General features: G+C 44.9%; 1 protein-coding gene across 1 annotated transcript in view; it reads left to right on the top strand.

Moving 5' to 3' along the window:
* Positions 1–25,305, top strand: part of G3BP2 (G3BP stress granule assembly factor 2) — a 1,493,999-nt gene that overhangs the window by 746,766 nt on the left and 721,928 nt on the right. The window contains exon 8 of the mRNA XM_044061106.1: positions 12,419–12,602. Coding sequence (XP_043917041.1) covers positions 12,419–12,602 — 184 coding nt within the window. The remainder of the gene's footprint in view (positions 1–12,418; positions 12,603–25,305) is intronic.

Raw genomic sequence — 25,305 nt, forward strand, 5'->3', positions numbered from 1 at the left:
GGCAGCCCTTCGGTCGGCCGGATTCCAAAGTCTGGGTCTGGCCTCGGCTGATGTCACACTTCACCCGACGTCATAGCTGCAGTTATTCGGGTATAAAGGTATCAGCCGACGCCATCTTCCTCAGTCTTTCTTGCCGCGTGGCGCCCGAAGCAGAAGCTGTTTGCAAGTGCCGGTCGGTCAGAACCAGAGATTACTACTACCGAAGACTTCTAAAAAGCTAAGTACCCCGTTGGGGACTCTTTCTTGCCTCAGCCGATGTCAGAAAAAGTGAATAACTGTTTAACTTGTGGGAAACAAATACCTCATAAAGATTTCCACTCTTACTGCTTACCTTGTTTAGGCCCAGACCACGTAGCAGCTTGTCTAGCCTGTGCTTCTTTCAACCGACGGACGCTTAGACGTCGGTCGGAATTTGCTGAGGAGTTTTTCGGCTCCGCTTTTGCTTACATTATGCCGTCGGATACTCCGACTACGCAAATATCTAAAAGCGCAAGGAAAAGGACCGGCTCATGTCCGCGGTTTCGGCCGAAACCGCGGTTAAATCATGAGTGTCTCGGTTTTGGCTGAAACCGAGTCCACGGTTCTTCCTTCGGCCGGCTTACCTCCTACCGAGGCCTCATCCAGCATGGTTGAATCTGCTACTGAAATCCCACCCGCTCTTGCAGGTTCTCAGGATTTATCTGATACTATCCCTTTGGATATTTCTACCCCTGCACGTGGAGCTGCTAGGCCACCTGCATCCATGTCGATTAAGGCCTTTGCCAGGGCTAAAGCAGCAAAATCTACCAAAACTGTGCCTGCTAAGACCCCCTCTCACAGGCCTAGCTCTAGTTCACAAATGCTTAGTCTAGCAGAGGATCTCATTTCTTTGATCCGGGGATCCCAACCACACCCAGACAGGGCCTCTCACCCACCTCCAGAGAAGAGGCCTAGAGTAGAGCCCCCTGAGCCAGTTTCTTCAGATGACTCCTCTGATGAATCAGATAATTCAAACCCTCCAGAGGGCCCTTTTTCTCCTTATGAAGACTCTGATGCTGAAGAGTCCATTCCTTCTGCCTCTCCGCCTGAGGAATTTTCTTTTGGGGAAACCTTGCATGCTATGAGGGAACAATTTCAATGGCAGGGCCAGGATTTTTCAGACTCTAGGAAAAGGCTTAGACTCTGCCTTGTTTGGTCCATCTATTAAGGAAATCTTAACCTGCAGTAAGCTGGAAGGCAAGACTCTTTCCTGTGTAGGGATCAGGTTTTCTACTCACCAGCAGTCCTTTTCTAAGACCCAAAAGGGAAGTAAGAAACTTTGGTTCCAGAAGATTATCTTCTTTCCAGGACACTCCCCAGAAATAGCCTTCCGCAAGCGGGGCAGGAGATTCAATGGCAGATACCACCCTGGGGCAGAGGGGGTCTGCCGAAACAGGGCCCCCAGGAGCCCTTCTTGGAGAAGCTGTTTCAGCATTCCGAGACTGCTAGAGTGTCCTGCCCTGGAGGCAGTCAGGGTCAGCTGTCCCTTCACACGCTAGCTTGGACAAGTCTCACTTCCGATCAGTGGGTGCTAAAAATTTCCAGGGGTTACTCCATTTTAATTATCTCAGCCCCCTCCAATTTGAAAGTTTTTCCTGGACGTTCCACCCGTCCAAAGTTAGTTAGCCTATATCAAGGCTCAAGACTTTCTTCAAAAAAGAGCCATCCAAGAGATCCCAACTAGACAATGAGGGTCCGGAACTTACTCTTGTGTCTTTTCGTTTTCGGTGCCAAAGAAGACTGGGGACCTGCATCCGATTTTGGACCTCTGCGAGCTAAATCTGTCAAAGTCCAAGTTCCGGATGGTCACTCTGCAGTCCATTTTATCTCTCATGTGCAAGGATGATTGGATGTGCTTAGCTGATTTCAAGTACACACATTATCTTATAAAGATTGACACTTGCTCCAGGAGACACTTGTGCTTTCGGTTAGGGGGCAGTCATTACCAGTTCAGAGCCCTGCCTGCCCTTTGGACTCACCACAGCCCCCTGGGTGTCTGCCAAATGCATGACAGTGGTGGCAGCTCATCTCTAGCTGCAGTGTTTCCAGGTCTTTCCGTACCTGAATGATTGGCTCCTCACTGCTGCCACGAGGCATCAACTGTGTCAGTGGCCACCAGATGTATCCTCAGTCTTTTCCATCATCTAGGTGTCACTGTGAATGTGCCCAAGTCCAATCTTATTCCATGCCAAAACCTGGAGTTCATCGGGGGTCCAGTTGGACATTGTATCAGAAACTGCAGCACTGCCTCCCTGCAGGATTCAGCTCATTTGAAGTCTGGTTTCTCTCTTGCTGGAGCTAGAGCGCCTGTCAGTTCATTTGATTCTCCATGTGTTAGGTTCGATGGTGGCTGCCTCTCAATTAGTTCCCCTCGCCAGACTTCACATGCGAGTGCTCCAATGGACCCTGGCAGTCCAGTGGTCCATTCTGACTCAACCCATGTCCATAGCCTAAAGATGACTACGGTATGCAGGAGTCATTTCGCTTGGTGGCTTCAGTCTCAGGACCTATACATAGGCCTGCCATTTTATCTTCCCCCGCCCAAGGCCACAGTGACCACAGGCATCTACCTGTTGGGGTGGGGCATTTTCAGGGCCAGACGGTTCAAGGCATGTGGTTCCCCTCCAAGACCATATTGCGCATAAATGTCATGGAGATGAGAGTAGTCCTAAAGTTGCAAGCCTTTTGTGAGTGCCTCCCTCTGGGGACCATAGCAATTCAAATAGACAACATGCCAGTGGTCTGGTACATCAACAAGGGGGAGCACTGTCTTATCCTCTGTGCACAAAGGCCATGAGATTATGGGAATGGGCGATGCCTTCCAGGTGCTTTCTTCTTGCAACTTGTATTCCTGGAAGTTCCAACGTGCTGGGTAACTGACTCGGCAGATCTATTTTGAGTCTTGGTGAGTGGTCCCTAAATGTGTTAATGGCAAGACAAATATTCAGCCATGCTGGGATCTTTTTGCTTCCCCAGTCAACCACAAATGCAGAAATTACTTTGCTCTGATACCTCCAGTGGGGGGAGTCACACCCAAGGACGCTCTCATTCACAATTGGCCTCCAGGTCTTCTCTACGCTTATCATCCTACTCCCCGAATACCAAAAGTATTAGAGAGAGCTTGTCTCCTGAAGACCCCTTTCATCTTTATTGCACTTTCTGGCCTCGCCAGGTGTGGTTCCCCTTCCTAGGGTCGCTTTTAAAGTATCTGCATTGGATACTGGATCCTGTTCCAGATATCTCCCATCCCTGGAGGCTCCAGCCCCTTCGTCTAACTGCATGGTTTCTCCACTTCCAGTAATCCTTTCAGAGTTCAGGCTTCCTTCCACATTGAAGAGCATCATCCTGGATGTTCGTGTTTCACTGTTGCAGTCATTATACTTGGGTTATCCTGCTGGCAGGCTACCCGCAGTCGGCCTGAATTCCAAAGTCCTGCTGTCACCTCTTCCCTGACGTCAGTGTGCCAGGGGTATAAAAGATGCAGCTGACGCCATTTTCTTCAGTCTTTCTTGCCACACGGTGCCTGAAGCAAAAAGTTTGCAAGTGCCGGTTAGCTGACTCCTGAGATTTTCGAAATCGAATTTCAGATCCAAAGTCTTCAATAAAGCTAAGTACCCCGTTGGGGAATCTTTTTTCTTGCTCCAGACTGATGTCAGAAAACGTTAACAATTGTATTTCTTGTGGGAAGCAAATACCTCATAAGGATTTTCATTCTTACTGTATTCCTTGCCTAGGCCCTGACCACGACGTTGCTAGTTGTCGGTTTTGTGCAAGATTTAACCAACGCACTATTAAGCATCAGTACGATTTTGCTTTTCATTATTTTGGCCGAAGGTTTAACTATATAATGCCGTCAGAATAACAGACGACCGGAATTCATAAAAAACGCAAGGGTAAAGACAAGCATCCGAGGTACAAAACAGACGACTAAGCCTCTTCTAGGCCAGTCGCCAGTGCTCAGTGAGGTGCTTTCGCAGCCCCTGACTCCCACAACCTCAGAGCCACAGGCCGCTTCCGACTCCCACGTGGAGACAACTAGGCCTCTGGATACTCAAGGTATTGGCCTTTCGGAAATTAATCCCTCAGATGGGTCCAGAGCCACTGAGAAGGCATCGGCTTCTGAGGGTGTCTTCAGACCTACACAACTTTATATAAAGCCTACTTCAGCATCAAAGACAAAGTCTAAAACAGCTTTAGAGACAAGGAAACAAGTACAGCATTCTCCAAGACAAACCTCTATGCCTAAGAAACAGATGCTGAAAATGGCCGAAGACCTAATTACTTTGATCAGGGGTTCCCATCCCCCTCCTGATAAGAGGCCTAGGCAAGACACTGAATATGATTCCTCTGATCAGGTTTCCATTTCCTCTGATTCCTCTTCAGAACAGGGATGTTCTATTCCTCCCTATGAGGATTATGATGTTGAAGATTCCATCCTTCAGCTTCTCCTCCTGAGGACTACTCCTTTGGGGAAATCCTGCATACCATGAGGGAGCATTTCCACTGGGAGGGCCAAGATTATTCCGATTCTAAGAAAAGGCTAGAAGACTTTCTTTTACTACCTCAGCACAGACCTCTTGCAATTCCCCCTGTTCTAGACATAGCAGATGATGTATTTTCAGAGTCCGGACTGTCTCCCGACTCTTTACCTCCTGCACCTGTTAAGCCAGACCGATACTACAGGGTTCCAGATTCTCATAAATTTCTATATAAAAACCCTGCTGCTGACCCAGAAACTATTTCTCAGGGTCCCAAGGGGGTCAAGGCCGCTACTGCAAAAAACTCTGTCCCCTCAGATGAGATTCAAGGGCACTGGGCAGATGGGGGGAAAAAAGTTTACACTTCTGCTACCCTGGCTGTAAGGGCTTTAAATTGTCAGTTTCATATGCTTAAATATCAGCAATACTTAATGTCTCTGCTAAAACAGAAAATGTTGGCAAATTCTGAATATTCTGAGAACAAAGAAATGCAGGATTTATTGCATGCAGCTGAACAAGTGGGGAAAGCATATGATTCACTAAAGGCCTCTTGCAGGGCCGCTGTAACAGGTTCTGTCATTAGAAGGCATGCTTGGTTAAAGGAACAGACACTGCCTGATCATGTTAAAGCAAAATTATTATTGAATGCTCCATTACAGCATGATACTTTGTTTGGTGTTAAGGCAGAAGAGGTGTTGAAGAAAATGGAGGATAAAGCTAAATCCATGCAGACAGTAAAGGATTTCTTACAGGTACAGTCACCCAGATTTAGCAGGAACTGGCCTTCTAAGAATTGGTCCTTTCCTGTGTCAGTCAGGCCACAAAGAGGCAGATACAGGCGCCCTAGAGGCAGGCAACAGGCCCAAACAATGGGGTGCTTCTACCTCCAAAAGCGGAGAAGACAAATCACAACCATTTAGGAAACAGTCCCAATGACTTCCCTCTTTTCAAATACCAAGCATTTATCTTTTGACAGCACCCTTGGGAGGAAAGCTAGCACTTTTTTCACAAAATTGGCACATGATCACCCAGGACAAATGGGTCTTAAATATAGTCTCTCAGGGCTACAGGTTCCACTTTCACACCCTTCCAAAGGCAAAAGGTATGCCAGACCTGCCACACATTCAATGGGCAGAGGCACAAAAACAAGTTTAATCTCTCATGGACATGAGGGCTATTCAGCCAGTGCCACAACAAGAGCAGGGACAAGGATTTTACTCGAGACTTTTCTTAGTTCCAAGAAAGGACAAAGCATGGAGACCAATTCTGGACCTGTCTACTCTAAATACTTTGCTGGACGTCCCGAAATTCAAAATGTTGAGACTGCACCAGCTTCTGCCCATGCTGGGCAAAAAGGCTTGGTTTGTAACTTTGGACCTCAAAGAGGCATACCTGCATGTCCCAATTAGACAATCTTGCAGAAGATACCTCAGATTCATAGCTGGCTCAATGCGCTACCAATTCTCTGCACTGCCCTTTGGCTTATCTACTGCGCCCAGGGTCTTCACAAAATGCCTGGCACCAGTAATTGCATTTTGCAGACAGAGAAATTCAAATATATCCCTACTTGGACGACTGCCTTATTCAAGCAGAGACCAGAGACATTCTACTAAAGCATCTGGCGTTTGTAAAACGATTACTAATTTGCCTAGGGTACACAGTAAACAAAAAGAAATCAAAGCTAGTACCCTCTCGAGATAATATTCCTGGGTGCAAGCTTAAATACAACTGCCCAGATGGCTTATCTCACGCCAGACAAACAAAGGCAACTGACTTCTTACTTTGAAAGCATGGCAACAATGACCCAGTTATCTGCAAGAAAAATTCTGCAGGCTCTGGGCTACATATGAGGAAACTACAATGGTATCTAAAAAGTGTTTGGACTCAACATTGCCACAGCCTGGAATCATTAATTTCACTCATTCCCTGCCTGCAACAGGAGTTTCGATGGTGGGCACAGGCCTGTCACCACAACAAGGGACAGCCATTCACTTTACCCACCGCCAGGCAAACACTAACAACTGATGCATCAGATTATGCCTGGGGGCCCACATGGCAGGAAAATGTATTCAGGGCACATGGCCCGCAAGTCAAAGGCATCTTCACATCAATCAAAAAGAGATGCTAGCTGTACAAAATGCCCGGACAGCCTTCAAGGACCTACTTCATCCAGGACAGCTGCTGATAAAGACGGGCAACACCACCGTTATGTGGTACATAAAAAAGCAGGGGGGGCACACATTCCTACCTCCTCTGCAGACAAGCCATGATTCTGTGGAACACAGCATTGACTTACCAAGTACACCTGCAAGCACATTTCCTGCCAGGAAAAACAAATGCTCTGGCAGACTAACTAAGCAGAAACCTCATGGATCCTCACGAGTGGAAACTAGATCCACAAATCTTCAACATCATAAGGAAATGGGGATGCCCAGACATAGATCTCTTTGCCTCCCCTCACAACTGCCAACTTAAGAGATTCTGCGCAAGGACTTATCACAAACAAGCATGGAAAGTGGATGCTTTGTCGTTAGCTGGAACAACCTTACAGTATATGCCTTTCCTCCACTGCCTCTCCTCCCCAAGGTACTCCTAAAGGTCAGACAAGAGAAGCTACAAATGATTTTGATTGTCCCGGATTGGCCACGCCAACACTGGTACCCAATCCTAAGGAACTTGTCCCAAGGCCCAGCCTGGACATTGCCTCAAATTACTCATTTACTGACCCAACAAAACAATCAGATCCCGCACAGCCAACTCAGAACCCTAAATCTAGCTGCATGGCGGATACTCTAACCATTCAGAATACACCTCTGTCTAAAGCGGTTATGGGTGTTATTTTGGAGGCCAGGAGGCCCAGCACCAGAAAATCTTATGCAGAAAAATGGAAGAGAGTCTGCACTTGGAACCAGGCACATGGATTTGACACGCTTGTTCCAAATATTCCTCAGATTTTACAATATCTGAGATGCTGGACAAAGGCCTATCCCTTCTCATCAATTAAGATCCACGCCTGTGCCATTTCAGCTCATTATAATACAGAACCACCTATTTTTTCACATCCATTGCTTAGGCAGTACCTCAGGGGGGCCAAAAACATAAGATCTCCAAGGAGAGCACCATTACCTTAATGGGACCTCAATTTTGTCTTGGAAAAACTCACACTGCCTCCTTTTCAGCCAGCCAGTACAGCTGAGATAGAATTCTTATGAAAAACAGCACTGCTCCTAGCAATAACTTCAGCAAGAAGAGTCTCAGAGTTACAGGCATTAATGGCCGTGGAACCTTTTATTATCTTCCATCAGGGCAGGGTTTCTCCAAGGACAAACCCAGCATTTATGCCTAAGGTAGTGTCCAGTGTGGCGCTCAACCAAACAATTCATTTGCCTACTTTTTACCCAAACCCACAGACTAAAGGGGAGAGACTTCTGCATTCTTTGGACATACACAGGCAGCTATGCTTCTACTTGGACAAAACTAAAGCTTTCAGAAAGACTGAGCAACTTTTAGTGGCATATGCTGCAGGATCACAAGAAAATGCGGTCTCAAAGCAGACTATTTCAAAATGGATAGGACACTGCATTCGATTCTGCTATTCACAACGTGCCTAAGGGCATTAGACCACATTCTACCAGAGCAGCAGCCACCTCAACAGCCTTCCTCAGAGGAGTACCAACCAAGGATATTTTGGAGACTGCAACTTGGACTTCAGTGCACACTTTTACTAAGCACTACCACTTACCCCTTTACTCTAAATCCAGAGCCTTATAGCCACTCCTAGTTCTATTTAGACCCAGCCACCCAACCTCAGCTTTGGGATTCAACCCAAGTGTAATGACTGCAACAGTGAAACATGATTAACATAGTACAGTTGTGTACCTACCATAAATGTAGATGTTAGAGTGTATTCACTGTTGCAGTCCAGGTTACCCACCCACCATCCCCCTTTCTTTGCTGGGACTTCTCTACTTCTCTATTCTATACAACCTACGTGGTGTATTTGCTTTTAGATGAAGATTTTGTTTATTTTAGTGCATGCTTTTATAAGCAATGTTTTTTAGCCTACCCTTTTGGGGGCACCTGACATCTGGGGCAAGAAAACTGAAGAAAATGGCATCGGCTGCATCTTTAATACCCCTGGCGCACTGACTTCGAGGAAGAGGCGACAGCAACCAACGCCGGACCAGGACTTTGGAATTCAGGCCGACTGCGGGTAGCCTGCCAGCAGGATAACCCAAGTGTAATGACTGCAACAGTTAATACACTTGAACATCTACATTTATGGTAGGTACACAACTGTACTTTTCTCAGAAGCCATCTACTAGGAAGGTCTATTCAAGTAAATGGAAAAGGTTTCCTATTTGGGCTAGACAGCACAATCTGGGCCCTTTTCGGCCCCTATTCCTGATATTTTACTCTTATCTTCCCTTTTTCAGGATGGGGCAAGTTTTTTACCATTAAGCTCCAGTTAGCGGCCATTTCTAATTTCCATCTGAGCGACGAGCCTACCTTTTCTTCTAAGCAAAGCCTTTCTTCGTTCTGAAAGGGGTCATGTCATCTTAGACCGCCTGTTAAGGATCCATTCCCACCATGGGATTTCGCATTGGTGCTGCAGTCCCAGACGCAGAAAGCATTTGAGCCAGCTGCTGCTTGTGATACAAAGTTCCTTGCTTGGAAGATGGCCTTTTTAGTGGCAGTTACCTCTGCCAAAAGGGTCTCAGAACATCAAGCCATAATCATTAAGCCTCCGTTCATGATCTTTCTTGAGGACAGGGTGTCCTTTAGAACAAATGCTTTCTTCCCAGAGTGGCTTTGGAGGCTACCCTCAATCAGTCTTCTCAACTCCTGGTCTTCCCTAATTACTCTAGTAAGGGAGAATGTCTTGCATTGTTTAGATGTCCACATGCAATTGTGTTTTTATCTGAAAGGGACTGAGGAATTTAGGAAGTTGGACCAGCTCTTTGTCGCCTTCTATCAGAACAGAAAAGGCCAGGCAGTTTCCAAAGTTTCTGACTATTTCCAGGTGGATTGCCAGTTGTATTTCATACATTTGATAGGGATTTGGAATTTTCCAGACCAGTTAAGGCCCACTCTACTAGGTCTGTTAATACATCTTCTGCCTTCTTGGGTAGACTTTCCTTGGATGAGATTTGTACTGCTGCGACTTGGTCTAATCCATACACTTTCATTTAGCACTACAAATCGGACTTCTGCATCTAGGAACAGAGCTTCCTTTGGTTCCTCTGTGCTCCGGCATATCATTCCTTGAGGCCACCCAGGGTACATGGTAGCTGGGGACTCTGACCCAGTTGTGATGAATGACACTGATAGCATCAGACAGAGCTATGTACTTAGCATAACTTGGCATCTGTGCTATCCTGTGTCATTATTCATCACATTCTCACCCTTTTCCCCCCTTCCTTCTGGGGTTCTGGCAAGCTGGATTGGCTAGTATTTTGAAATGTTTTGATCTTTGCTCAGTTTTTCCTGTGTTGCCATTGGTTTAGCAAACTCTATCTAAGGGTCAGAAGGTAGGGGATTATGGGAAGGGGGGGGGCGTGAGCTCTGACCGAGGTTGGATCCAAGATCCATTTGTGTTGAATGACATTGGATAACACAGATGCCAAGTTATGGTAAGTACATAACTCTTTTTATCCATGCTAAAATGCATAAACAGTAACCATTGGGAAGCTCCACAAACAACAAAGGCAAACTTGGAAATAACTGTTATTGTTGGTAGTAAAGGCTGGTTTAATGCTTTAGTGCTGAAAGGACTTCTGTCAGAACAAGGAAAGATTAAAAACGTGTCCTACTTTAACAAATAAATACTGGAAATTAACTCTCTCTTTAGACATCTGTATTGCGGGTCAAAGGCAAATTTATTTAAAATATTTTTTGTAAATCTATTTATTGTAATTCTTTTCTACACTGTTTTTTCCAGTTGCCATTCTCTACTTACCAAAAAGGGCATTGTCAAGAGCCAGCTGATTCATGCTTAAAGAACGACCTCTAAACAGTTCATGTCATAGGTTAACACATTGTTGGCTGTGTTTTGAGAAATGGAGTACCCTGGTTGGCTTTTAGATGGTTTGTATGGACATTTATGGTAAGAGAGATGCTGGTTTTGCTCCTTTTCTCTTTAAAGGGTTTCCCCCGAAAAAGCACATAATCAACAAGGGGATCAGCAATGTATCCTACACCATGTCATTTGTCACTCCTTTTACATGCACCAGTGGTATTGGTGGTGCTCAAACACTGATGTTTGAATACTTGGGGATATTGTCCAGTTTTTGTTGGACATGGGTCTAAGGTTATATAGAACAGAAAATGAAAAATGTTAATGACCTATTATGTTAAACATATGGCCTATCACAACACATGGATTTGGAGCATTTAAACGGTGCTAGTTTAATCTGGATGGCACCGGATCTGTTTTAGAACCGACATTACACATGATTAGACATGGCAAATGCAATTCACTCATCCAGGGTTTATTTAGCTGGGTGTTCCACCTGCACAGTGTTTCATATTGGGAAAACGAAAAGTGCTTCATCTACATTTGTATTGTATTGGCAAGGCGGACTTCAAAAATGCTTTGGCCTAACATGTACAAGATTGTCCAGGGTTTAAGTAATTTTATGTTTGTGGTGTTGGAAATGGTTAATATTCCATTCTGAGATGGAGTTTGGAAAGCTGTGTTTGGCTATAACAAATGTGGCAGGTAAAACTGAAATGAATGCCCCCTGGTTTAAATGAAATGTGTATTGGTAATGAGTTAAAACTGAGGGCCATGGCAATGTGAATGTCTGATCATGTCATTCTTTGAACATATGTAGTGTTTTTATGCACAAGTTTTAATATATTTTTTTAAACTAGCAGTTATATTGTATGGGTTTACACTGGTTGATTTTGATCATGTGATGGTTTCAAATTGCTTACAGTAGGGGACATTAAGGTTTCCTGGATCGGATGAAATTTCATATTCTGCTAGCCATTTCTTAATTTCGACCTCTGATTTTTGCCATTTTATCAGTTCATCTGAATATCTGTTTAAAGTTTCAATTTTTTCCAGCCTGTTATTGGTTGATTTATTCTTTGAGTTTTATTTTAATTTGCTGTGAGCACATCCAACTTTTCCTCCAGAATACTGGAAGCTAGGTCTTCCACCAAAGTTGGAGCTTGATCTGCTTTTTGTTGCACAGCTGCAGGATTATTCCTATTCAATGTTTTTTCCTTCACCTTTTCTAGTTTTTCTTACAGTAACGATTAAGTTTCTTTTCCTTCACCTTTTCTAGTTTTCTTACAGTATTGCTAAGTTTCATCCTTGCTGACATCGAGGCAGTGTATTAACTAACTAGTAACTGAATTTATTAAAAGTGGCAGAGTCTCTCAATTTCTTTTTTTCCCACACTGGGAGAGCTGAACTTAAACTGTTAATCTGTGTGCAGCCATCTTGGAAGTCCCAGAACTACAGCATTGGTGTCAAATGGTAAATTAGATGGTAGAGTAGTTCACTGCCAAAGAAAGGCATAACTCTTCAGTAAATTTAGAAATACTATGTACTTTACTGCAATGAAAGGTAAAATATATGAAATGACTGAGTGTTGAATACTGAAATTGTTTCAGATTTCTACAAACTACTACTACTGTGCCTTTTGTGGTAATAACTGCTTTGAACAGTACAATATTTTGTCAGTGCTAGCTTTGGCTGTAGTAGAAGTTTAGCATTTAAAAATGCTTATTGTGTCCATTTTCTTAGATACTATGAACTAAATGTAAAAGTGATTATAATTTAATACTTTATGCATACAACATGAATATGAGCAACCACCTGTAATGTATGTACTGTACAGCAGAGTGCTTTGAAGTAGCTATGGGATAATTATGGACGTATTTGGAGTAATCCAGCTGTTGTCTTACAGCAATGGGGATGCAAATGAGACTTTGGAAGAAGTGGTACTTGAACAGGAACTGGAAGTAGAGCCAGAATCAAAATCAGAGGAGCCCAAGCCAGAACCAGAGGAAAAACACAGTGAAGAGAGGGAGGAAAGCACACCTCCTCCTGTCCCTGCAGAGCCAGTTTCCCCACCCCAGGAGCCACCAAAGGTTTGAAACTTTCATCCTATTTCCTGAATTTGTTTTTTAAACTACATCAAAGTATTTTAGTAATTTCTTAAATTAGTAAAATTAGATCAATAGCAATGCACCAAAGTTGTATGTAGTGATGTCAGATTTTGTTGTATAGCTAAAACGTAACCTGTAGCTATTTAGCATACTACACTTCGTACAGACAAAACCTGTGAGTTTCAGAAATGAGTGTACAAGTTTTTACAAAAAATAGCTTCTCACAAACCAAGGCTGTATTAGTAGTTCACTTTGGTTTGATTTAATGACTGATTTGCTACATATGACACTATTGAGGGCCGTGATTTTAGTGCTGTACATTTTTTTTGCTTTTCGGTTGAGGGGAATGACCTCTGAAATAATCTGCGGGGGATCTGCAGTTTAAGGTACTTGTGATTTGAAGACATTGAATTGACTTTGCCCCTGATTGCTGTGGTGGTTCTGATTTGACTTGGTTTATATTTAGATGATTGGGGAACCAAAGAACATTTTTAAACTCATGGCTCATTTAGATATTTTATATTATGCAAACAAGTTGGTAAATTGTTTGTGACTGACATTTTAATGGTTAATCCTAACATATGGCTTAATATATGTTTGGATCTTAAATTTTAGTTATGTCAATATTTACTGTAGGTCTGTTTTTAGATTTTTCATTTTGTGCATCATCCTTAACTTGGTCTTTTGCTCTGTTTGGTCTAGAGAGCAGTATGCTGTAATGTCGACCATGCAGTTTACTTGCCTGCTGAACAGCAGGTGGAAAATTGTTAGCTGGGTTTTGTCAGCAATTTTAATTTTTCAGCTTCCTTCCTGTATAGGAGTCTGTTTTTTTTTTTGAAGTGTCTGATGGTGAAGGTTTCTTCAATCGTTTCCACAGTCCTTTCCTGTTCATAAGGATTTGTTTCTGCGGTATCCTACATTAATGCGTGGGAACAGCCTACAAGATCAAGTGTAAAAGAAAAATTGAGGGAGTGTATATATTAACCCCCCCTCCCCAAGAGGGAGGGGAGGACAAGGAAGGTATGGAGTGAAGAGGGTGGGAGAACACTGCAGCAGTGACCTCTTCAAACATGTACACTCTGGAAAAGATACCTGCACAGTTGTATATACTTTTTATTTAACTTGGATCACAGTTGCAGCAGTCCGCAGTGCTGGGATGAGTTCAAGAGATTTGTGATGCATAGCTGTGATGACCTGAAGAGTGTCTGAGGTACAGCATACCCTGCAAAACTGCATTTTTAGAGCTATCTTGGAGTGAATTATCCACACTAATGTTTGGAGAAGATGTGAACCAATGTCCAAGTCACAGCTTCTAGTGTAACTTTGAGTGTCGGTGTGGCTGCAGTGCCCCTAAGAACAATAACTGGACATACCTAGGTATTTCCTCCTGGGAGGAGTCCCATAGCTGTAAACTTTAATCAGAGCTGTTTAGATAATTTGCTTGGTCACTGGTTAACTTTTTGAAAAGAGGTAAATAGCATTTAGATATTATTTGCGTAGAACTAAAATTTGACATCTGAGGTATGCTTGGCCTTATTTGAGGGTTTGGGAAGAGGGGCTGGCAACTGAACAATCTGTGGGTGAATTTATTACTACTCTAGGCAAGAATGGAGGATTGGTTCTTGGACCTTCTAGTCTTCCATAAAGATAGGCAAAGAGGATGTCCTATTCCCATGTTGCAGTATTCTTACTGTAGGATTCTCCACCTCAGGTGACCTGAATGTCTGCCCCTATACAAAAGCTTAAGTCTGGTTAATGTTGGTGCATAGGACGTCACACGCAGGGCCATAAACCAGGTGCCTTAAATGTGATGTCTGCACGCAGAGAGCCCAGAACTTTTCTGCCACAATCTAATGTCAGATCGATCGCATCACTCCTCTACTATCAAGATGTCTAAAGCCAAGTACCTCATTGAGGAATTCTTAAAATTTATTATCTCTTGGCTTGGTTTGCTTGTTTGTTCTTGGCTGATGTCCGCTAAAAAAGGTAAATGCAGATGAGGATGACAAATTCCACATAAGGATGCCCATGACTGTTGCATATTCTGTTTAGGCCAGGAATACTGCTATACCTCCTGTGCCATTTGCCAATCCGTTGTCCCTAAAATGCTTAGCCGCTAGCTGCCCTTAATCTATGTTTGGAAAATCAGAGGCTTAAAAAGTTAGTGCTTAGGATGGATCCTGAATCGGCTGCCCAGGTGGAACCACCACAAAAAGGCCAAGCTTTCACGGCCTACTACCTGTGCCCCTCCAGACGCCCAACCAACTGCCGATAGGGGTTGAGGGGATGTCCGCTAGAACAGTCGACCTCATTGGCTCCCCTTGAAGTCGCTTCTGAAATACCGACCGGCAGGTCAGCAGAGGTTACTCAGATGTCGGTTTCTAATGAAGTTGAGGGGGAACCAGGCTCCCACCGGTTGCCTGTCTGGGATACAGGAATCCAAATCCTCTCCCTTAGCTCAGGCCCCCTGAAACTAGGCATTCTCCCAAAACTACCCCTTTAAAATGAAAGCATAAAAGCAAATATCTTTCTCCCTCTTCTGAAGGACTACCCGACTGGGAATCTTTTACACAGTCTTTGATGCAGGCCTTCATGGCCCTTAGGCCCTCTGCCTCCTCACCCACCACTATCCCAGTGCTTAGGCTAAGCCCTGCCACTTCTATTCCTACATCCACTTCACAGGAAGAAGAGGACATTTTTTCCTCATCATCAGATGAATCTATTTCTTATTCATCACAAATGGCTTCTCCCCAGTAATAGTATTCCCCAGATGAGGAATCCATGGCAGGGGGCTCTTTCCAGAAGACATCCCTTTTGGAGAGACCATTACTAAAATGAAAGAATATTTCAAATGGAGTACTTCCCAAATTACAAACTCAAATAGATATTTTGAGCTGCTGCAAGTTGAATCTCCTTCACCATCCACCACCCCCCCAGTTATAACTGCATACCTAGATGCATTTGCATCAGCATCTAAAAATCCTGACCGTCAGCCACTTGCTCCTAAGAGACCCGATCATTTCATTGACAGGAGCGACAGGTGCTGACTGAGGTTTCTCTTTTTTTTGGGGGGGGGGTAAACCCTTGCCTAGTCTTGTAAGGGCCCCAGGGCCATTAGCCTAGTAATCTCCTATGATCCTATGATAGTGTAGCTATGGCCCTTGACAAGCAGTCAAGACTGATCCCATCCTTGTCCCTTCCACCTACTGACAAGGATAGGAAGAATAGGGATAGGCTGGGCAAAAAGGTTTATACCTCTTCCACCCTAGTGTTCAGAGCCATTAACTACCAAACCCATATGATTAAGTATGCCTTGGACTTGGTATCCCAAACATCTACACTTCTGTCCTCTCTGCCTGACTCTCCCAACAAGACAGAAGTAGCATCAAACTGACCCTGGCTTCCCAGATAGCCAGACACTCTCTTTAGATGCAGTTATGATGCAGCAGAGGCTTCTGCTAGATCTGCTGCATCTGTGCTTTGCAGATATTCTTGGCTTTGGCTACAACCATTGCTTGAAGATTTCAAATCTAAAATTCTGGATGCCCCACTAGACCACAACTTTCTGTTTGGAAAACACTCTGCTGAACTGTTTAAGAACCTTCAAGAGAAGACCAAGGAGCTGCAAGACATTAAGCACCTTCTGGTATCCCCTTTACCAAAATACTACAGATAATGTCCAGCTAAGACCTATGTCCGAAGAAACCCCTCCACTGCTCCACTCCCTCCTCCTCAGAGGCATAGGAAAGGAACCAGGAGGCAAACCTCTTCCAGGCCCACCTCTTGTCAGCCTACCCACAGACAGCCCTATCAAGACAGAAATGATACCAACAATGCGGGACTGCCTTGCCCACCTCCTGTCAGCCCATTTCCCCCACTGCCTGCCCTTTTGGAGAACAGTCACCTCAGATCACTGGGTTCTGGCAGTAGCAGAAAAGGGATATTTTATAACTTGAAGGCCTACACCACGGGGCATTCCACCCCCCCCCCCAAAAAAAAAAAAAAAATTACTACAGCTTACTCCTCACATTATACAGGATCTACTGGCCCATTGGCCCATGGAACCATGGAACCTGCCCCCTTGAGACAAGAAGGAAAAAGGTTTCTACTCTGAGCTATTCCTAGTACCAAAAACAGATGGACCATGGATGCCATTCCTGGGTTAGTCTTTTATAAACCTCTAACTAAAAGTCCCTTCCTTCAGACCCTCCTTCCACTACTGCCACCCCAAGCATTCATGGCCACTCTAGACTTGGGGGCCTACCTCCACAGCCCTATACAGCCCACTCACAGAAAGTACTTGCGGTTTGCTGGGCACTGATGTTCTTCATTCCACATTGCTGCAGTCCTAACTATTGGGTAGTCCACTGTCCAGTCGGCCCGAATACCAAAGTATATGGCTGACGTCGGTCAGGGCGCATTAGACTGACGTCAGTACGTCAGGGTACTAATGCGCATGACCGACGCCATATCCTCAGTCTTTTTTGCCGCATGGTCCGATGCAGAAGCAATTTTGCGAGTGCAGGTTGGCGTTCTGAAAGTTTCTGAAGTCAGAGTTTCAGACCGAATCAAAGTTGGCTAAGTACCCGTTGGGGAATATTTTGGTTTTTCTTGCCTCAGTATTTAACCGGATGTCAGAAAAAGTGAATAACTGTATTTCTTGTGGGAAACAGATACCTCATAGGGATTACCATACTTTGTGTATACCTTGTTTAGGGCCTGAGCACGACGTTGTTGGATGCCGCTCTTGTGCTAGATTTAACAAACGCACTATTAAGAGAAGGTTAGACTGTGCCAGGTTAGTTTTTGGGAAGCGTTGTAATTATAAAATGCCGTCGGATGCTCTGACGCCCGCTTCGGACAAAAAGCGCAAGGACAAAGCAGCAAAGCCTAGAGTGGAAGAACCGACAGTCCCAGACGTCGGTTCTTTAGAAGGCTCAGTTGAGCCGGAGGTTCTGCCAGGAGTTTCTTTGGAGTCTCAGGGAGAGACTTTACTGTTACAGGATGTATCCTCTCAGGAAGTAGGCCAGGCTGAGGGGGCTTCTCAGGTGGCTGTTCTTCCCTCTCTTCCTAAGGTGGTTAGAGCCTCCCCTTCTGTTTCCAAGGCTTCCTTGAGAGGCAGGCCAAGTTTAGCTTCAGTAGGGGTTTCTCCTAGTGCTTCAGGGTCTTTACCTAAGAAACATATGCTTAAAATGGCAGAGGATTTGATTACTATGATTAGAGGTTCTATGCCCCCTCCTGATAAGAGGCCTAGGGTGGAACCTGAGTTTGAGAGTTTTGAGCAATGTTCGAGGCTTCTGAGTCTTCGGCTGAAGACTTGCAGGAGTATCCTCCTTATTCTGATTCTGATGTGGATGATTCTACTCCTTCAGCTTCTCCTCCTGAGGATTTTTCATTTTCAGAGACTCTGCATTCCATGAGGGAGCATTTTAAATGGGAAGGTCAAGATTTCTCTGATTCCAGAAAGAGGCTTAGGGAATTCTTGTTTTACCCCAGCATAGGCCTTTAGCTATACCTCCTGTTCTGAATGTGGTGGAAGATGTTTTGCAGAGGCTTCCTGAATCCTGATTCTCTGCCTCCTGCCCCAGTTAAACCGGATAGGTACTATAGGGTGCCTGAAGCTCATAAGTATCTTTTAAGAGTCCTAGGGCAGACCCGAAACTGTCTCTCAGGGGCCTAAAGGTGTGAAGGCCTCTGTTGTTAAAAATCCTGTTCCTCCTGATAAAGAGGCAAGGGCTTTGGATAGATGGGGAAAGAAAGTGTATACTTCTTCCACTTTAGCCATAAGGCGTTGAATTGTCAGTTTCACATGTTAAAATATCAGAATTATCTCCTTTCACAATTGAAATCTAAGGTGGATGCTCTGGCAGAAGGTATTGAGTGTAAAGAGTTGCAGGATTTAGTTCATGTGTCTGAACAGGTGGGTAAACATTCCTTGCAGTGTGGTTTTGATGCTGTGCAGGCCTCCTCGAGGGTGGCTGCCACTGGTTCTGTTCTTCGTAGGCACGCCTGGTTGAGAGATCAGAATTTAGCTGAGCATGTTAAAACAAGGATTTTGGATGCTCCTTTACAGTCTGATGTGTTGTTTGGTTCGCCTGTGGAAGCAGTTTTAAAGAAAATGGAGGACAAGGCTAAGTCTATGCAGACTGTTAAGGATTTTTTGCAGGTGCAGCCTCCAAGTTTAGTAGAAATTGGCCTACTAAGGGATGGACTTATCCTGCTTATGATTCCCAGTCTAGGGGTAGGTCTAGACGTGGTAGGGGCAGAGCTCAAGGTTCTTTTAGGCCTAGGACAGGGAGTTCCCCTGCTCAGACTTCTGGTGAGGGCAGGGGTCAGTCCTTTCGTAAGCAGACCCAATGACCTGCCTTTTCAGCTGCCAGTACATTCTCGCCTGGCAGCACCTTTGGGAGGAAGGCTGTCTCTTTTCAAAGAAAATTGGGATTTAATTACCCAAGACAGATGGGTTCTGGATATCATTCACCACGGTTACAGGTTTTATTTCCATACCTTGCCTCCTTTCAAAGGCATGCCAGACATTCCTCCTCTACAAAGAACAGAGGCTCACAAGCAAATTTCTCTGTTGCTCGAAATAGGGGCCATTCAGCCAGTTACTGTGCCAGAAAGGGGCCTAGGATTTTATTCTCGCCTGTTCCTAGTACCAAAGAAGGGGAACACGTGGAGACCAATTTTGGATTTATCTATCCTCAACACTTACCTGGACATTCCCAAGTTCAAAATGTTGACGTTACAACAGCTTTTACCTCTGCTGGGCAAAGATCACTGGATGGTAACTTTAGATCTCAAGGAAGCTTACCTTCATGTGCCTATAAGACTAAGTTGCAGGAAGTATCTGCGTTTTCGAGCTGGAAATTCTCATTATCAGTTCTCTGCATTGCCCTTTGGCTTATCTACTGCCCAGAGTATTCACAAAGGTTCTGGCTCCAGTGATAGCTTACTTCAGGCTAAAAGGAATTCAAATCTATCCTTACTTGGACGACTGCCTGATTCTGGCTCAAGAAAAGGAAGACCTTCTACAGCATTTGGAATATGTCATAGCAGTGCTAAGATGCCTAGGGTATTCTGTGAACGAAATAAAGTCCAGTCTAGTACCCTCTCAAGACATGTGCTTTCTGGGTGTGAGACTGAATACAGCAGCCCAGATGGCCTTTTTAACCCCGGACAAACAAAAGAATCTTTCCAGTTACTTCCATCAACTATCTCTTCAGTCCGGGCTGACTGCAAGGACAGTCCTTCAAGCCTTAGGGTTCATGGCATCTTGTATTCTGGTGCTTCCCAATGCCAAACTGCATATGAGGAAGCTGCAATGGTATCTCAAAAATGTATGGACACAGCACTGCCAGGATTTGGACACTGTCATTCAAATAATACCTTGCATTCAAAAGGAATTTTTGTGGTGGGCTCAGGAATGTCACCTAAACAAGGGACTCTCTGTGACCCGGCCAGAGGCGAGTCAGATTCTAACGACAGATGCCTCAGACATTGCTTGGGGAGCTCATCTAAATGGAAAGTGGATACAAGACAAGTGGCCTGCCAGACTACAGCATCTACATATCAACATGAAAAAGATGTTAGCAGTCCAGTTTGCATTAATGGCTTTCAAGGAGTTACTTCTTCCAGGACAGGTGTTGATTCTAACAGACAACACAACTGTCATGTGGTACATCAACAAACAAGGGGGAACACATTCTTACCCATTGTGCAGGCAAGCAATGATTTTATGGGAGACTGCGCTCAGCTTGCAACTAACTCTTCAGGCAAGGTTTCTGCCGGGAGCACAGAACTCCTTAGCAGATGTGTTAAGCAGACAAATCATGGATCCCCACGAGTGGAAACTGGATCTTCATGTATTTCAAAAATTGACAGTGTCATGGGGAACTCCAGACATAGATCTGTTCGCTTCTCCACTAAACCACCAGCTGCCAAAGTTTTGCACAAAGAGGTTTCATCACACAGCTTGGAGAGTGGATGCTCTTTCTTTCAGTTGGAAAAATCTTCATGTGTATGCTTTTCCACCTCTGCCTCTTCTCCCAAAGGTGCTTCTAAAGGTCAGACAAGACAAGCCAAGGATGCTTTTAATAGCTCCAGATTGGCCTCGGCAGCACTGGTACCCATTACTGAGGAGTCTGGTAAGGAAACCTCCATGGCCTTTACCCTTGATTCCACACCTGTTGTCTCAGAGGGACGGTCACCTGCTCAATGTCAAGCTTCACTCTCTTCATCTAACAGCCTGGCATATTCTGTTTTGAAAGACAGCAGGTCTCAACTTCCTCAACAAGTTTTAAATGTGATTATGGAAGCCAGAAGACCTAGTACAAGGAAAGTGTATGCAGAAAAATGGAAGAGATTTTTATTTTGGAGTGCAGCAAACAATTTGGAGATTTCTGAGCCTAATTTGAGTGTGGCTCTTCAATATCTTACTGAGTTATTGGACAAAGGTTTGTCTTTCTCTTCCATTAAGATTCATGCTGCAGCAATTTCAGCTCACTATGATTGTGACCCACCATTGTTTTCGCATCCTTTGTTCAAGCAATTTCTTAAAGGGGCAAAGAATATAAGACCCCACGTAGAGCTCCTACTCCTGCTTGGGATCTCAATTTTGTGTTGGAGAAACTTACTCTACAACCTTTTGAGCCTCTGGCTACTGCTGAATTGAAATACTTGTCATGGAAGACTGCTTTTTTGTTGGCCATTACTTCTGCAAGAAGGGTTTCTGAGTTGCAGGCCCTTATGGCGGTAGAGCCTTTTTGATTTTTCATAAGGACAGGGTATCTTTACGTACTAATCCTTCCTTTATGCCTAAGGTGGTTTCTAGTGTGGCTTTAAACCAAACTATTCATTTGCCTACTTTTTATGCAGATCCCCAAAATAAAGGGGAAAAGATTTTGCACACTTTAGATGTACACAGGCAATTACGTTATTATTTGAGCAGGACTAAGGATTTTAGGCAGTCTCAGCAGTTGTTTGTTTCTTTTGCTTTGAGTTCGCAGGGCAAGCCTGTGTCAAAACAAACTATTTCTAGGTGGATTGGGTTTTGCATTGCATTTTGTTATTCCCATCATGGCAAGGAGATTCCAGCTGGGGTTAGGCCTCATTCCACTAGGGCTACTGCCACTTCAACAGCATTTCTAAGGGGGGTGGCAACTAAGGATATTTTGGAGGCAGCTACTTGGAGTTCAGTGCATACTTTCTCTAAGCATTATCACCTTCCTCTCTACTCTAAGTCTAGGGCTGGTTTTGCCACAGCTATTTTGCAAGGCATGTTGTCAGTTCCTGCTTCTTTATGATTTGCCAGCCTCCCTTACCTCTGCTTTGGGATTCTACCCAATAGTTAGGACTGCAGCAATGTGGAATGAAGAACATAGTACAGTTTTGTACCTACCATAAATGTAGATGTTCGAGGATCCACATTGCTGCAGTCCAACCCTCCCTCCTTCCCTCTGTGTTTAGGGGTGGTTGTGTAGGTGAGGTTATATTCTGGTAATTTTGTATATATTGTACATATTTTTGGTGCAGGTATGTTTGGAGTTTTTGGTTTTGGCCTTATCTTTTCAGGGTCTTCTGACATCTGGGGCAAGAAAAGACTGAGGATATGGCGTCGGTCATGCGCATTAGTACCCTGACGTACTGACGTCAGTCTAATGCGCCCTGACCGACGTCAGCCATATACTTTGGTATTCGGGCCGACTGGACAGCGGACTACCCAATAGTTAGGACTGCAGCAATGTGGATCCTCGAACATCTACATTTATGGTAGGTACAAAACTGTACTTTTTCACTTTCAATTTACTGCCTTGCCCTTTGGCTTATCCATTGCACCCAGGGTCTTTACCCAATGCCTTATTCCAGCCATAGCCTATTGCAGAACCAAGGGCATTCAAATCTACCCCTACTTAGGCAATATACTTATTCTTGCAGAAAAAGGTCACCTTCAAAAACCATCTGCCGTTTGCCATGTCTCTGCTACAGAGTCTGGGGATGTTCTTCGTATTTCACTGTTGCAGTCATTACATTTGGGTAATCTGCTGGCAGGTTGCCCTCAGTCAGCCTGAATTCCAAAGTCTTGGGTCCTGTGTCGGTTGCTGTCTCCTCTTCCATGATGAAGGCTTTCCTTCCTCGGGACAAAGTACTTTCCCAAACAGGCCGCTTCCAGGATCTGCTCCAGGTCCACCAACTATCGGCAATACAATTTCTGTGACTTCTAGGCCTTATGGCAGCCACCATTCCTATGCTACCATTAGCCAGAGTGCACATGAGAAAACTACAGTGGTATCTTAAAGAATGTGTGGTCCCAACAGAACCACCCTCTAGAATTCCAGATTCCCTTCCTACCCTGCCTAAAGGCGGTAGATCCAACAAGTTCAGATGAACCAAGGACTTCCCCTTCTCCTTCCCGCACCAGCTCAGTACATGCACACAGATGCATCAGACCTAGGCTGGGGGGTTACCATGAAGGGCCTCAAGGTGCAAGAACACCGGCAGTCACCCCTCCAGAAAAAAATGTATCCATGTCAGAGAAATGACTGCAGTCCTTTAGGCACTGAAAACCTTTCTTCCCATCCTTCAGCTAGGTCCCCTTCAAATCTCCACAGATAACACCACAGTCATGTGGTACACCAACAAACAATGGGGGACGAAGTCCTCTATCCTCTGCAGGCTAGCAGTCCAGATTTGGGACCTAGCCTCCCAAAGCAACTTATCTCTGAAGGCAGCCTATTTACCATCCCGAGAGAACCACCAGGCGGATGCTCTCAGCAGATCATCCTCTCTGCATCACAAATGGATGTTAAACAGAGGTTTTTCTAGACATTGGCCACCAATGGGGCACACCTCAAATAGATGTTTACCTCCCCCCAGAACAGACAACTGAAAACATTTTGTAATAAGGTCGACTCCCCACTAGCTTGGAGAGTGGACGTCATCACCATTTCATGGAAGGGACAGTTTCTGTATGCCTTACCCCACTTCCATCTCATTCAAAACCTCCTTCAGAAGATCAGGAGGGACATGCCAAAACGTCTTGATGGTGACTTCCTGTTGGCCAGGGCAGCATTGGTTCCCCCTTCTACCATCCATCACCAAGGGCAATCACCTGAAGTTACCCCACAAGGTGGACCCACTGTCACACCAGAAGGAAAGAGTCATCCACCCTCACTTGGAGATGCTATGTCTGACACTCTGGGTGATAAACTTAGTATCTTTCAGACACCGCTACTCTGATCCTTCAAACACTGCTACTCTGAGGACATGCTTTCAGTCTTGAGGGAGGCCAGGAAACCTAACACAAGGAGATCCTACATTTTAAAATGGGAAAGATTCTCCAAATGGTATATCCAAAGACATTGGGATCCCTTTCTAGTGGATGTCCCTCTAATCTTAGCTTGTGTTTGTGTGAACTTACCAAGGCACGCCTTTCGTACTCGGTGGAAGACCACCTAGCTGCAGTCTCTGCCTGCTCACCCTTAGACCCTCATCTGCTGTCTAGATTAGATGTTTCTGAAAGGGATCTTGCACATCAGGCCACCAAGGAAACATTCCACTGCCTTGGGACCTAAATTTTATCCTAGAAAAACTCACATTGGCTCCATTTGAAACAACCATTTCTTTAACACTGCAAATGTGCATATAGAAAACAATCCTGCTAGTAGCTCTCACCTCAGCTAGAAGGGTGTCAAGAGTTGCAGGCACTCATGGCCTGTCCCCCTACACTAGCTTCCACAAAGACAGGGTGATCCTGCGCACTAACCCTTCTTTCATGCCCCAAGTGGTCAATGAGCTATCATTAAATCAGTCCATCCACCTGCCCACTGTCTTTCCCTCTCCCACCAATGACTGAGTGAGTACTCCATTCCCTGGATGTGCACAGGCAGCTAAGATTTTATTTAGACAAAACGAAGTCCATAAGGAAATTCTGTCAACTCTTTGTATCCTTTCATCCCAGGGCCCTGGGCAAGGCAGTCTCCAAACAAAACTGTCTCTTGTTGGATCAGGAAGGCGATCTCCTTGTGCTACTCCCACCACGGCAAGGACTTACTGTGTGGAGTAAGAGCACAAAGGCCTGGACACAGCCTCCATTCTGGAGGCAGCCACCTGGTCCACTATACAAACCTTTACTAAGCACAACAAATTGGACCATATTGCCAGAGCAGGTTTTGCTAGGCAATCCTGCAGGGATTTCTGGACTCTGCTACCTCTTCCTCCACCCTTTCTCCTTCCTAAGCTGTGGTAGTCTCCCACACTAAGAATGCTGCAACATGGGAATAGAAGGGCATAGAATAGTTGTGTAAAATCTTACCATAATCAGAGATGTCCTTCTCTTCCATGTTGCAGTATTCCTTCCCTCCCACCATCCCCCTGCATTCCTTTCACTGTCTATGGGGCACCCTAGGGCACCTCTTAGACTGTGGTCTCACTGGGCAGTCTATGGTATTTAATTGGTTTGGAGACCTAATTTGGCTCTACCTAGTCCACTGTCCGACTGTGCAGTTGGTTCTGAGGTCTGTGCATGCAGACGTCACATTTAAAGCTCCTGGTTTATGGCCCTACATGTGACGTCCCACACGCCAACAGCAACCAGTTTTCAGCTTTTTTGTAGGTGCCGACGTTGGGGTCGCCTGAGGTGGAGAATCCCACACTAAGAATACTGCAACATGGAAGAGAAGAACAT

The sequence above is a fragment of the Protopterus annectens genome, chromosome 2.part0, assembly GCF_019279795.1.
Source record: "Protopterus annectens isolate FY-2018-M chromosome 2.part0, PAN1.0, whole genome shotgun sequence".
NCBI classification, from domain to species: Eukaryota; Metazoa; Chordata; order Ceratodontiformes; family Protopteridae; genus Protopterus; species Protopterus annectens.